Genomic DNA, 15403 nt, shown 5'->3' on the forward strand with positions numbered 1-15403 from the left:
CTCTCTGGCCTCATTCCCCAGTGCCCTATGCCCTTCCACTTATCACCTTGAGTGACATGTACAAAGTTGTTTTTAAAAATATGCACAAAGGTGTAAAATGACTGGGTGGGGTCATAACGAGTGTGTTCTCCTAGTTTTATTGGACTGTGCTCATTATTCTCATTCCTCCTCCATTGACTCCCATTAAATCCACTAACAACTAGATTTTTAAAACCAGAAGCGTTTATGTAAAACTTCGTAAATTTAGAAATGACTTGTGAAACAAACAAAATTTTCCTTGTGTAGGTCCTAATCTAAGAAATGCACTCCAGGAGTAAACCTTTGGGAAAAAAAAATCAAGACCTTAAATTTCTATGCAGCTTTCAGACAGGCAAAATTTCCACTTTACTCTTTAGAAAGGTGAGATGATTACATAAACTGTGTTTGGTTGTCTAATAAAAGCTTCTCCACACACCCATGGGGTTACTGAGAACAGCAGGATGGAGAACCTGGATAATACCCTGGTGGGCTACTGCCAGGGCCACCACATGAGCCACCAGCCTATCAAAAGCTCACCCCCATCAGTCCAGAGCACCACACAAGGGTCACCTATAGGACCCTGGAAGTCCCTGCCAGTTCTGGGTGTGGAAGCATCTGCCCATCTCTAAGAGTAAGAGCACACAGGGGCAGCAAAAGGGGTCCAGGGAAGTCCTGGCCAGTCACACATATGATGGTCTGTACCAGTACCTGGAGTAGGGCTACAGCCTTGAGCGCTCATATGTCAGCTCAGCTGGGGAGACTGGGATGAAGGAGCTGCTGGGCAGACTGAGTGTGTGAGCCCATGTGCTGGAGGGATCCACCCTGTAGGTGTGTGATGTATCTCTACATATATTCTCACTCTTGGACCTCCATCCTGCTTAGCCAGAGAGCAGAGGGGATGAAGCTGTCGGTGTTGCCTCTCTGATATGCATGATTTGCCATGTACAGATGTAAACACATTGTGTGTGTGTATTCTGTGTCTGTGTGCCTATGGGAAACACATCTTTAGCCTTGGAACTGGTTGGATCTGGGGATATGGAGCAGTAGCAGCAGCCTCATTTCTTAAGGCTGTTGAAATCAGTATGATGTATTTTCCTCTAATGCACCTATCTTAGCCACTGAAAAGAGCATAATAATAACATGTGGGGCATAAAGATCCTCCTCTCAAAATGATAACAAATTAGATATATATTAAAAATAATAAGATTATTTAACTGATAAGAGGTAAATTATATTTCATGTTCCTTGCCAAAAAATACTTTAGTGTCCAAAGGTTTATTCCAAGGACTAATGAATTCATCAGTGTCTTAACAGTATCTCTTCTCAACCAGCAATCTTATGTTTATTTTCATCAACAGAATGTTTAAGGAACCTGTTAGGATGATTGAGCTGTTTAATCAATTCCACATAAGACAAACACCTGGAACACTTTGAGCAGCAGAACTCTGGTCTCCTTCCCTCTGAAATATAGATAAGGGATGACTTCTGTTTCCAGTGTAAACACACTGATGACCATGAGAACCCATGGCAATATGATCATTCTTATTCCTGCTTTTTGTGACTTCAGTGACCTGGGATCCTAGTCTGCCATCTTCTTTCCCTTTGCCAAAAGCAGTAGCTAGTGATAGTGGAATCAGATAATCAGAATGGTACCACGGTGGATGACCCCTTCATTGTGCTTAAGTTGACTGATAAGGACATATACCACCTCAGAGACAGGTAATCATTAGCCAGCTTCATTTTCCAGAGAAAATCCACTGCCAAAAACTTTGCTGGAGCAGTTTTCATCATAAAGCTCCAGTTGATCAGAGGAGATATCATAAATCAAGATCATGCATACACACCAAGCTAAGCCAAAATAATTTCTGTACTTCGTGTGATCTCAGTGCACCAATGACCTCCAGCAGCTGGTTCATTTTTTCAGGCTAAGTGGAACACACAGACAGCAAACAAGTGTCTGTGCAGAAAGACATTACTTCATTCTATGATACACCTCCTTCTGCAGAGAAGCCACCAAAAGAATTCTCCCCTCTCTGCTTCATCAACTCTGTTTACACATATCACTAGCCTCTCAAGTGCTGCATCAAGTTAAAAATAAACAACAAAAAAATAGAAGGCTGTTATTTATAACCAAAATCATTTCAGTCATCATGTTTACAGTGCAAACCTCTCAAGTCACAGAGGAAACTGAAGGATAGTAGAACAGTGTGGTCAGAGGAAGAAATGACTGAGGTGCAGAAAGGGAAGAAGAGAGGGTTTAGAATGGGATTATAAATTTATATTCCACTTTCACTGCTGAAAACATGGCATAAAGTAACTACATTACTTAAATCACATGAGGTTTTGAAGTCTCCAAGGAATCTCTACAAGGCTCTCTTTCTAACACATTCTGAAAGGATCTGCTCCTCTGCAAAACAGGCTACAGCCACTGCCACTGCCTGAACAAATTCCTGAAGAACTGATGCTTCTGAAAGGCAACACAGAACTTCAGCATAGGGCAGCCACTCCTTGGTAAAGTAGTAGTGCTAACTTTTTATCAAAGCTGCAACTCTTGTCCTGATAGTTCTGAGACCTTCCCTATCCATGTTAGGATCTGCAAACATTTCGTTCTTGGAAGCTACTTTGTAACACACATTTTTTGTGTTTATCTTTTTTCTGCACTAGGTATCAAAGCAAATCCTGTATGAGCAGTAAGCAGAACATGACTTATGATAGATTCTGTCCCCATTTATGGAACTGTTGGTTAAGATGTTATCTAAACAACAGCATTCTCCTGTCTCCTATGTACTTGAGTGTTGCTTCATGATCTGAAGGCGTGTGCCAGACAGTGGGAATAACTTTCCTCAACATTTTGATGCCAAGGTTACACCTAAAGGCCATGAGTGCAAGGCAGACACAGGCCAACACTGCTTTTGCTTGAAATATTTAAAAATAGAATAGCAAAAAATGTGTAGAGAAGTTTCTCAAATAAGTATTTCACAGCAAACCCCTGCTTTATTTGCAGTTCACCTTATGGCTTCATATTTCTTCTGTAGCTGATGAAATTTTAATGTGAGACAGCCCCATGTCTGTTCTTAACGGCACAGACAAGAAGACCAACCCTCACAGAGCTGAAAACTTCTCCAAATGACTCCAAGTGTGTTTGGCAGAACAACCCTGCATGAATGGATTCCTGCAACAGCTACACTAGAACAGAGTGTCTTGATGAAGCAACTGGAAGAGCAAGAAGGGTATCTGGGTTGAGGATCGTCAAATGAAATGAAGAAAGGTTCATTGAGTAATTTTCTGATGATTTCTTCTTGTAAGAACCTTTCCTTCTTTCTTTCTTTCTCAGGAACACATACACAAAAGAAACAAATGTCACCAGAATGCGGGGAAGAAATAAAATCAGATTCACTACAACTGTAGTTAGACTCAAGTCACCTGTTCAGCTATATGGACATAAATGAAACACCAAAAAAAGATCATATATATTTGATTTTAAACATGAAACTGGCAAAGAAATAGAACTAGAATCATATAATACAGAAAGCAAAACAAGCAAACAAGAAGCCCAGTGCAAAATTCCAAAAAGAAAAATGCAATGAACCAGAGACAGTCGATAAAGAAACAGTAAACCTGAAAGAAATTGCGAGGGCTTAGAAAACAATGTTACGTCAAAGCTGTGAATCTGTGGCAGGATCCTGGTAAAGCAGGAGATGCAGGGTTAGATGCTGAAGAGGTAAATGAACTCAGGTATAGCTTTCTCTGGGAAAGGACTTGAACAGTGTTACGCTACAAAGTTATAGCAGCAGCAGCAAAACTTCTGTATTTAGAGAAGACATTACAGTTGTCCATATCTAGGAAAGATATGTAGTTTTGTTCCTGATGTCATCCTTCAGATCTGCCTGAGCTTAGTAGAGCTCTGTGAGAACAGGAACAGGCAGCTCCCTGTGGGCATCTCTGAGTAGCAATCCAAGTTTTCTCCTGCATGGGGTATGGATTTTTAAATTCTGCTCCATGAAAACCACGTAGAAATTTTGTAATAAAAAATTAGTTCAATCCTTAATTGAGCTTAATTGGTTTGTCCCTACCAGACTGAACTCCAACCAGGATGTTTCAAACAACAGACACACAGCAATCTTTGATTTGGATTGGAAAATTCTGTCTGTGCCCTAGAATCACAGAATGGTGGAGGGGACCTTCAAGACCACCTACTTCCAACCCCCCTGCCATGGGTAGGGACGTCTTCCACTAGACCCGGTTGCTCAAAGCCCTGCCCAACATGGGATGAGAGGTTAGTTATGAGAGGTTTTCTCAGGAGTTCTCAAATCTCAGCCCTGCCTCAGAACCTAATTTCCATAAAATAAATGGAAAGGAGCAATTTGATCTTTGCTCTAGCCCAGACTATGTGTCAAAATCTCAGGCTTTCAATTAACAGATTAAAATCTATTAATTAGCTAACCCACACCCTCCCCAATAACCACAACAACACAAGAACACAAACAGAAATGGACATACAAAATGGTGTATAACAGTCAAAGCAGAGCAGTGTAACTTGAACCACTGCCTGGGCAAAACCAGTAAGCTTTCAATGAAGGCTGGAGAAAAAAAGATTCTACCCAGGCAGTAAAAATACAGATTAATTGTCAAAAACCTCCCAGGAAGGCAATCACACCATTGTTTGTCACACGTAAGGTCTTCCCAGCTTGCTACTGCACAAAATGAAATAAATAGTTATCACAAAATACGATCTAGCAGGACAACACTCTGCTGGCTAACACATCTGGGGGAAGAAACATCTGAATAAGGATGGTGTTTAATTCAATTAAGTTAACTGGGAAATCAATAGGCTAATTAGAACTTGAGAGTTTTAGCTTCAGCATGGTTTTCTTGTGCTAAAAGTTACAGGTTACGAAACAATCAGATAGAAAAAAAACAGAAAAGAAAGCTTCAGCAAACCAGCTCTTACAGAAAAAATACATCAGCAATAAAATAGAAGAAAAAATAGCAGTCAGCAGTTCATCGGGCAGACACCAAGAGAGGCAGAGGACTCAAAGGACTCTGTGCTTTTCCAGGAAACTCAGTGGCTGCACAAAAGTCTTAGTTTCATTTACAGAGGCTACAGTCCAAAAAAATAGTAGTTTAAGACAATACTTGTCCGTCCATACTGTAACAATAGTCAAAGCAGATAAACATACGTTTGGTTCTTCTTTCTCAAGTTATTAGCAAAAAAGCAAGTGTTACAGCCATGTGCTAGATCTGTGCCTGTTTTCCATGATTTTAGCATCACACTAAATAACCAACTTTCCATGTGGTTTTGGAATAATTAAGTTCTAAAAACACAGAATTTTTGGGGACAGACTACTATACCCATGAAGAACTTTGTGCTAAAGATATGATTTGAACCACAGTAATGGACTAGACATTTCAAACAAAAGGTGAGATGCAATGGCTGTTCAGTGCTCCAAGTTGTAGGATCTGATGGCTGAATCCAACAGAGCACTTTAGTAAGTATTCAGGATAGAAAACAGGGATCAGTTTGTGCCAGAGGTTAAAAACGTCATAATTTCCTAGGCCTTTCACATGGATTATGCTCAAACATCTTCACTTTTTTAAATCATGTCAGCCTTTAAGCAAACTGTTACCCTGCACACAGAGTTTGTACAGTACAAGCAAAAAAAGCACATCAGCTCCAGACACATTACTTAGACAGAGGAAATGTGACCAGAACCCAAGCATGGATGCAGCAGCAGGCTTGTTTCTTACTGGACTTAAGAGCTTTCCCTCTCTGAAATCTGATTCTGAATGTAACTCAATATTGTCCCACCTCCCCCCATACAGATACCTTTAAATGCAATGAAGAATGAGACTGATGAGTTAAATACTCTCAAGCCTATACAAGGAAGTAAATGCTACTACAAATTGATATGCTTTATCAGCTACCAACAGCAGCTCTGCATGTGCAAAACTCCATTCCCTCCCTATACCTTTTCCACACTACATTTCAGAGATGTTTCACAGTACAGTGCAAGACGATTAACAAAACACTTCAGTTCAGAATACTGCTAAATGTGGAACTGAAACAGCTATCGTGTCTTAGGAAGGCTTAGCACTGTCAGAAACCAAGGGTTTCAAAGTGTGACTACTGTCCCTTGAGGAAGGCAAGAGGTGATCCCCACAGAGTTAATTCACTGCAAGCTACCTGCACGTGCTTACTTCTGAAACACAAGTTAAGCACAGTTAATTACCTTAGTTCTTCTATTTCTACAGTGGCAGTAAAGTAGCATCCTACTAAATTCTGTAATAAAAATCAAGACACCTGTTAACCCACCTGTTAACCTGTTACTGCACATTTAGTAAAAGACATTTTAAAAGTCTGTTTGCAGATTTTAGTCTTCCTTTGTGAAAACTTCAGCCAAAATGTTCCAGTGCCCAGACCCTTGTAGTCAGTCATCCACATAAAACCCAGTGCTGTACAACTGTATTACTGGGATAGATATATGTATAGATAGAACGTATATTCTGCTGATTCATCAGCAGAAATAATGGCAGCAATCTAATGTTTTTTTCTTTTCCTTCCTACTGGAGTATCCCTAAATGCCTGCTGCAACGGCCACTTGGGTCCTCTGAAATTTCGAAGCATCCCGAAAAAAGCTTTCAACCATATTTCAGTGTTCAGACAATTAAAAGTTTTGCAATAGCAGCATGGGAACGAGCACGGCAAATTTAAGCCTACTTACTCTTCTGGCTGGCTTTTCCTAGTTGCTTTCACTGATCCCTTGTAAGGAGTTCAAAATGTTCCCACAGTTCGTCAAGTTGAAAAACATTGACACAAGGAAAGGCAAAATCTTCTTCTTTGCCTGAAAATTGGAAGCGCGTGAAGGGGTTGGGGGCGGGGGGGGGGAAATAGATTAATCGAGGTTTTGGAAAGGTTTTGAAGGTCTTGATGTTGAAGCTAGTAATGGAAGTGCAAAGCAGGTAGTTTTTGTTTTTACAGGGCTTCTTGGGAGAGTCGCTTAGACGGAAACTGACAGCCCGCAGCTTACAGTCGCGTGCAGCCAAAAGACGAGGAAATGACTGATCTCTCACCCTCCCTCCGGTTTCCCCTTGGGTGCTGCGCGTTTAGCAGCACCGAGCAGCGCGGGCGCCGCCGCTGCCCGGAGCCCCCGGGCGGTGCGGGAGGCGCGGAGCGGCGCCGCCCCGGCACGGCGCTGCCTTCGAACCGCTGCTGCCGCACGCGGGGCTGCGGCCGGGGCCGGCGCGGGGCGAGGGGCCAAGGGAGCGGGGGCGGCACGGGGTGAGACCCCCAGGCCACCCCGGCCCGGGCTGACCGAGCAGGAGCCACGGGCACCGGGACAGCCCGACCCCACCGACGCTCCTCGCGGCGAGGCTCGCTCCCCTCAGGGGAGATCCGCTCAAGGGGAGAGAGCCCATCCGCCAGCGACCCCGCACGCCGCGCTCACCCCCGGCCCGGCCGGCCGCGCTCCGCTCACCTCCCGGCGCCGCCTCCCTCCAGCCCGGCACATCCAGCCCGGCAGCCGCAGCCGCCGCTCGCTCCAAGGTGAGGAGCACAGGGATGGGGGCGGCCGCCAGCCCCCGCCCCCTCCTGCCCCCTCCCGCCCCGCGGCCGCGGGCGCGCCTGGGACTCGTAGTCCCGCCCCCAGCTCCCGCCGGGCGCGTCCCCGCCGCGGCCTACGAGTCCCAGGATGCCGCGGGGCCGCGCGCGTCCCCGGCGGTGCGGGCTGCGCGGGCGCTGCCCTGCTCGGAGCCGCCCGGGGCGCAGCGCTCGGAGGGAACCGCAGAGTCATGGGATCGTGGAGTCAGCAAGGTTGGCAGAGTCTTTCAACATCACCACGTCCAACCGTCAACCCAGCACTGCCCCTGTAATCCCGAAACCACATCGGCCAGCGCCAGATCCTGACGCCTCTTGAACACCTCCAGCGATGGTGACTCCACCTCCCTGGGCAACCTATTCCAGTGTCTGAGCAGCTGAACTGAGAATTTTTTTCAAATACCTATCTGGGTGTAGTTTTTTATTTCTTTACGGGGCTCAAAGAATACATAGGTATCAATTTCATTGTGAATATGAAAGAATTAGTAGTGAAATGCCTTCACAGATCACATCTTTCAGTCCTTGGTTTATAATGTTTTCCATCGTAATAGTAGCTCTCTCTCACCCAAGACAAAAATGTTTTCCCACTTCCCAGATTTGGGTTTGTTCACAGAATTCATGGAAGTTTTTTTCCAGCTTTGAAATTACGCACTAAGACCATGAAAAAATTTGTGAAACCGGTGTATACAGGACTTGAATAGGATTTGAAAACTTTAAAATGATTCCTTTACATGGTAGCCCTTGTTAGAATTGAAGAGTAACTTAAATAAAATTCAAATGAATTCAAGGTGAAATACAGCACTTTAAATTTCAGTGTTGTCAAATTGAGAAATTTCCAGATCAAAACATTTCTAAAGTTGCCTTTAGAAGATTTGTTTATTCAAAATAGGCTGTAACAAAAAGACATTTTGTTGAAAAATTTCAGAGTGATAGATAATGCCACATACATCAGACTTGATGTGAAATGATGTTGGATGCCATTGTTACACAGAAGTGGGTAAATGGAGATACTTTGGGAAGCACATCTCTGTTGATTCATAGTTTGATCCAAAAAGCTCTTTTTTTTCTGAACTTGGAAATCTGTAGCCTGTGTTAGAATGCAGGTGTAATTCACTTATGAAGGTGTGGCCTGGTAGTGAAATTCTGAAATGCTTTATTGCCAGTAAAACATAAATTGCAGTAACATACAACAGAAAGACCTGTTTATACACCCTGCACAAAGGGAAAGGAGAAGAGAAAGCCTCAAACCAACACAGATTAGCAGACTTCCTGCTAGAAAAGTCCACCCAGGTGCAAAGTATTTTGAATGTTCCGGTAATCCTGAGGATTATGTTACGCTAATTGTGTCAATGGTTGCATTTAAGTACAAGCTGGTTTTAATTTCTTGGTGCGTTTTAGTCTGACACACTCAAAGGTTAATAATTCTTTTTATTGCTTCTTTCCAGCATTGTCTAAAATGGTAAAAGATGCTGTGGTTCTTCAGCTCTGGGAGAAGGCCAGGGATTGATACAGTGCTAAACTCAGTAGCAACAAGATGAGAAGAGGATTTTTGGTCAAAACAAGAATAGGGAGGGAAACTTAATACAGAATAAACAATGTAGACAATTGAGAAGAGTAAAAACACTACTGTGGAGGATAATTGGGGAATATAAGTTAAGGGTGCACACACGCCACTGGAGCTGTGTGATGACAGAGGGTTCAAATGGGAGCTTTGGGGGCTCAGTGGGAGCTTTGGAGGCTCAGCCAGCTTGCAGGGGATGGAGCAGTGGAAGCCACTGCTCTCCAGCAGTGCAAGGAAAGCTGCAAGGTGCTGTCAAAGGCCAGATCCAGCACTCACAGCTGCCTGGAGCCCCAGCTGTTGGGCTGGTTGTTTCTTAACTTCCTCTGACAGCTGCTGATGGTGAGTATGGGCAGGGAAGGTGGCTGAGGGGCTGGGAGTGCAGAGTTCTGACACTTCCCACTGGGCCATTGGCATACACTTCCCATATGAAACATCCCAAATGGGTCAGATAGGCTCCATTGACTGGCTCACTCCCCACCATGCCCTAACTACACTCATGGATCTTCTAAGAATGATACAGCTTTCTAAGGCAGAAAAACCCCTGTATATATTTGTAGTCTTACACAGGTCCTAGGACAGGTCAAACCAGCTGAATTAGTAAAGCTGAGGTGGACATTTCCATATGAAGTGAAACACATTTAATGTACAGGAGTTTTCCCACTGATTTCAGTGGCAGTAGGCTTGGTTCTTAAAATGCTGCTGTTAATTAGTTCCTACACACGTCCTATACAGACACATAACTCATGTCAAGCTTTGTTCTTGTCCATGATAACACAGTTATTCTAGCAGAGGCCCAAACATTGGGACATTTTCCTTTTTTTGTACTGAAGTTCCTTGAAAATGGCTGAACTCAAATAATTTAAAATATCCCCTGAGAAGGGTGTGATTTTAAATCAGCTGTCCAGTTGTGAGTATAAACCAGTTGAATGGCTTTGCATGTGCTATTTCTAGCCCACCTGGAGCTTTAGGTTATCAGCAGAGGGCTGGCATGTATGCGCATGGTCAGTGTGCAGGGAAAGAGGGACCTGAGGGGATCAGCAAGCTTCATGGTATCAGCAATGTCATCCTAATGCAGAAGTAGCCCTGAAACCTGTGACTACACAGTACCTCCCAGAGTTCTGCCAGATAGAGTCAGGGAAACACCTGAGCCTTCTGACATGGCTTCTTTGCCACCACCTTGCACAGATCTCCCCTGAGTAGCAGAGCTCAAAAACACAACCACATTCTCTTCTTTTTTAAAAGAAGCTTAAGAAATTTGTTTCAGTCTATAAACCCAGCATTTATCATCATCCTCCAGTATGGTATTCGTCCATTCCTGGAACAGCATTTTTGCTTGGCCCTGCCTTGCTACGTGCCAGCTCAAACTCTCCCCATCAGGCTCTGTAGTAATTAGCCACACAGGGCCTAAGTCTTTAGGCTTACTGCCAGCTCAGTCCCTTCAGCTGAACCAGGAATAACATGGGGAAGAAAAAGCAAAAGTCAGAAAACAGCAGCAGCAGAGGAGAACATTGGACAATTCATCCACATGTCCCCTGTACAATGCTTGCATCCTCATACCCCATGGTCTTCTCTTCCAGCAACAGATCCACCACCTGTGGATGGTGGGTGCTCTGTCTGCTCCTTCACGGATGCACTGCAAGTGCTTGCATGGCCTCAGCTGCTCTGGATTGCTAACAGCCCTAAAGAGCTCTTTAGGGCCATGCTTAACATAGGCAAGCCCTTTTGCTGACCTTGCTTCGTTCTGAGGCTCCCTTGCCAGCTCAGGATGAAGGTAGCTCCCCTTTACAGCTGGCTTGTTCCTGTTCCTCCAGTGTTGAGTCATTAGTTAAACCTCACTACAAAGCTGATCTGAGTGGGGTTTATCTGGGGCCTTACACTGGCTTCCTGCTTTGATAATAACCAACCCCATTAACTACTAATGGATAAATGATGAGGTGATGCTGTGGCAGCATTTCCACCCAGTAACATTTGCCCTAAAGGGTTAGCAAGTAAGTAAAACATAGAACCATGTTTATGGATGTTGTCATGTCTCTTTCCAAATGTTTTCCTTTCTAGACTAAACAACTCTCTCTACTTGGAACCTCATGGGCTCAAGGGTCTTGTTTCTGCCGCAGTACTTTGCAATATCTCCAACTTGTTTACATCTGTATTTAAGTGAAGGGCTCAACAGCTGACAACTGCTGTCTGTTTTACCGGCACTGGTAGCTGTATTTATATTTACTGTGTTTTATCATAAATACTTCCACTGATGCAATGCAAAGTGGCATTTTTAAGAACTGCTTTATGCTGTTGATTCTACTTCTATAGTTTTGTTGTCTAGTCCGGTATTTACCCAGTTTGTGTGCTGGTACCTTGCTCTTTGACAATGTCTTGTCCTTGAGTGTATTTGCTGTGTTATTTCATTACTACCCTTTTCTATAAATTGTCAAGATCCTGCAAAGCTGGATTTGGTCCTTCAAAAATATTGGTGCTCTGCATATTTCCTCCCATTAAGACAATGTTATCATCTTTGGATGAAGCAAGCTCAAGAGAAAAACATTTAGGTAAAATTATGAGAACTTCAGGTTTTGTTTATTTCGGGAACTCCAGCGGGTCAGAGTTGAATTTTCCTGTATTTTTGTTTAATTTCTCTTATGTTCTCCTTATTCTATGGGAACATGGGCTAGTGAGCTGACAGGAGAAATGAGGAAGACTATAAGGCATACTAAAAGTACTAAAAGTCAGTTTTCATAGTTATGTCTGCCAAAGTTTTACACCAGTAGATAAGCTTATTAGTATATTTTATTGCATTTTTATTGCCATTGATTATCTGTTATCCACCCTTGCTATTTTAACAACTGTTTAATGTCAGATGACTCATTGTTTTCAGCCATATGGGATGAAAAATAAAAAAACCCCCACATTTACTGAGCATACCATATGTGTATGCTATGCGAGGTGTTGTAGGAATGGAAAAAGTCTAAGGAAGAACTTCCTGGAATCTGGAAAGGGCTCAAATGATAATACCACTTGGGAATCTCCCAGTGAGGAAGAGAAAAGCCAGTGCAGAGTTTGTGGTGAGTTTGGATAAAATGCTTTGTATTCCACTGTAGTTGTAATTGCATACATTATTCAAAGGAAAGAAACACAACTGTGAAAAGCAGCTTCTCTGATTATGCTGATCTCTTGCCTGAAAAGTCAGGCAAAGTGCCTCATTATATCTAAAGTCTTTAAAATAAATTAATTCCCTGGAAGCACATTAGCTGCACATGCATTTTAGATTGAAATATCACCCTTCTATTGATATATTAAAGCAAATAAAACTATCTTAAAAAATAGGAATGTTTATATCTTGCAGTTTTGTTTGTTCAATGGGCAAAACTCTTATTACAATATTTTAAAATCGCTTGCCCAAACATTAAGTTGTTATATTCTTTAATACCCTCATGTTTTGTCTTCCTGCTATTTTTCTGAATAGAACCTTTATCTTGTTTCAGGGATTGGAAGTGCACAAAGTACACTGGTTCTCCAGAACAGTACAGTGAGTTTGCAGGAGGCTGGACTGTTGCAGCAAGTTTCCAGATCATCCAAAGGTCTGTCACATAATTTTGACCAAGCCAAGGTGTTGACTAGTTGGTCACTGAATGATCTCATTTTTTTTCTGCACTGCTCAGGTACCTGTGATCAAAAACCTCCTAAAAATTAAACACATGTTCAGCTGAACATGGATCTGTAGCAAACACCATTTTGTTTCAGACAGATATAGTGCTAGAAGCAGATGTGCACGATGTAAGAGCACAGCAGGTATATATGGTACTTCTCTCTGATGAGGAGAAGCTCCAGTAACTGGGATTGTTTAGCTTGAAGAAAAGGAAGCTCAAGGAGGACCTTATTGCTCTCTACAACTACTTGAAAGAAAGCTGTGGTGAGGCAGGCATCAGTCTCTTCTCCCAAGTAGCAAAGTATAGAACAAGAGGAAATGGCCTCAGCTTGCACCAGGTGAGGTTAAGATTGGATGTAATGAAAAATTTCTTCACTGAAAGGGTTGTCAGGCATGGCACAGGATGCCCAGAGAACTGGTTGAGTCACCATTCCCCTTCTAAAGGTATTTTAAGGATGTATAGATGTGGTGCTTAGGGACATGGTTTAGTGGTGAACTTGGCAGTGCTGGGTTAATGGTTGGACTTGATGTTAAAGGTCTTTTGCAACCTTAAATGGTTCTATGATTCTAAGAATTACCAGCTTTGTCTGTTTGGAACCAGGTTCCTTATGTGCCACACTCGTGTTGCCAGAGCTTGGAAACAGTGGTTTACACTTTCTGGTTTGCAGATAAAGCAAGAGTGCATATTGGTCCATGGTCCTGTTTCATTCATTGCGCCAGGACCTGTTCCAAGGACCATGTTATGCCCATAGGTGGGACTGTGGATATCTCTTCATTTGTGTTATTTGCAAAGTGCTGTTAAGTGTGATGTGCTAAATATTAAAAAATAACCTTGATGTTTGCTTTAGAATCTAGGTATTTAGTAGAAGAATTTCATTTATGATTTCATGTAAAGCCCACATGGCTTGAAAAGTCTAACATCAGAATTCTTTGTTGACATTATCTTTATTGAAGCATGGATCTTCAGCTTGGTTCACCATAAAGTGAAGCATTTTATTTATGATAATAGACAGTTTAGGGCTATAGGGGCATTATAACGTTGCTGGTGTAGATACAACTTTGTTAGAAGATACAAACATGACCCGCAATAGAAACAAACACCAAAGAGAACACAATGAAACGTTCACTGTTTACAAATCACTTCATTACTACAGACACCAAATGGCAGTTACTGTAAGTAAATCAGTTTCAGAGAACTGACTACATTTAGACAGGGAATTGGGAATTTCTGTTTGGGGCTTAATTCACAAATCCTTAGTAGAAAAAAGTTTAATGTCAAGCATTCTTTTTTTATCCACAAAACAATGCTAACCAACAGACATATCAAAGAATAAGACCGAAGGATATCAATGCCTTTACAACTACTTTTGCAATTATATCCTGGATTAGGTACTTTGATGATTATTTTTTAATACATTTTTTAAGAAGGTAAATAGCCCAAAAATCAGCAGCAAAAATATTACAACAACAAAACAAGTAAATACAGTGCCAATGTGTCATGTTGTAGAAGAGAATACAAAGAGGACAAACAATGATAACTTAATCTTATAAAATGACACAGAGCTGAAATACAGTGCACTTAAATACCTATGTGACAAAGAATGTTAAATTCTGTACTTAGTATGTAGATTTTTATAAACATAAAATCTGAAAAGTCTTTGTGCTTAAACTTTTTTTCCTGTTAAACAGAATTAGTTGCTTACTTCCAATACTGCCACTGTAACTGATATTACAACAGATCACAATTTTCACAGACACATCAACATTAAAACATTTACCTATGAGAAAATAAGTCACTTCTCATTAGTTCACAGTGCGAAAAAGTGGTGTATACTCTGTCTTGAGAAAGGCTTTCAGTTATTCATCAAGCCAGTTGCAGAAAAGTCCTGATACCAGATGCAGTGCTAGACTCGGAGAATGGAAAGCAACACATCACATGTTGGGAGGAAGAAAAAATAAATTTCTCGTTTCTTCATGGATATCGTCTAAGTGACCTTCGTCTTCTGTTGTAGAAATGCCTGAGCCCATGTTGCCGTGAAAAATTCATCATGTAATTTTGTTTGCGAGTGCTGTTGAAATCAAAGGGTGGAAGAAGGAGAGAGTGTCAGTTTCTTTTATACATAGTGTAAATCCTTTTGGAGCAGTGAGCTAGTGGGAGTGATTCTTCTTTGTCCTTGCATGACTTTTTAAGTCTGTGCAAACTGGTGTGAAGCATACTCTTTGTTTAACTTCGACGTACAAGGCAATTGAGAATCTGTCCCACTTGGCTTTCATTTACAATTCATTACCTTAGGGAAAGGTTAAGAGCTTTCAGCTAATGAAAACTGGTGCTGCCTAGGGCCAGATTCACTAAAACTGTATGCACACTTCATAGTGTTTCTCTATGGGGGTTTTGTACTCCAGTTATCCTTCTTTGATCATTAACTACTTTATCTTGAGAAGAGAAGAAAAGCTTTACTCCACTTCGTTATCTTCTACTTTTACTTTACAGGAAGTGAAGTACAACACTTTTATTCAGATTTATGTTTCCCGTCCCTGTGCACTCTCTTCCAAAAGGAAAGGAAGATCTGGGAAATAAGCATCCTCATGT

The 15403-nt window shown here is 42.1% G+C and overlaps 2 protein-coding genes across 8 annotated transcripts in view; both read right to left on the reverse strand.

The window, feature by feature from the left end:
• The window catches only part of SLC26A5 (solute carrier family 26 member 5), a 36132-nt gene extending 28537 nt beyond the window's left edge, over positions 1-7595 (reverse strand). For all 6 annotated transcript variants that reach the window (XR_005604420.1, XM_039570504.1, XM_039570506.1 and 3 more), the window contains exons 1-2: positions 7494-7595; positions 6741-6860 (exon numbers count right to left, since the gene is read on the reverse strand). The gene's annotated coding sequence lies outside the window, so the exon portion shown is untranslated. The remainder of the gene's footprint in view (positions 1-6740; positions 6861-7493) is intronic.
• A 6144-nt stretch (positions 7596-13739) lies between these two features.
• The window catches only part of RELN (reelin), a 274888-nt gene continuing 273224 nt past the window's right edge, over positions 13740-15403 (reverse strand). For both annotated transcript variants that reach the window (XM_039570742.1, XM_039570743.1), the window contains one exon: positions 13740-14882. In XM_039570742.1, the coding sequence (XP_039426676.1) occupies positions 14786-14882 (97 nt within the window). In that variant the 3' untranslated portion in view covers positions 13740-14785. The remainder of the gene's footprint in view (positions 14883-15403) is intronic.

This window comes from Corvus cornix, chromosome 1A (genome assembly GCF_000738735.6).
Source record: "Corvus cornix cornix isolate S_Up_H32 chromosome 1A, ASM73873v5, whole genome shotgun sequence".
In the NCBI taxonomy this organism is placed as follows: Eukaryota; Metazoa; Chordata; class Aves; order Passeriformes; family Corvidae; genus Corvus; species Corvus cornix.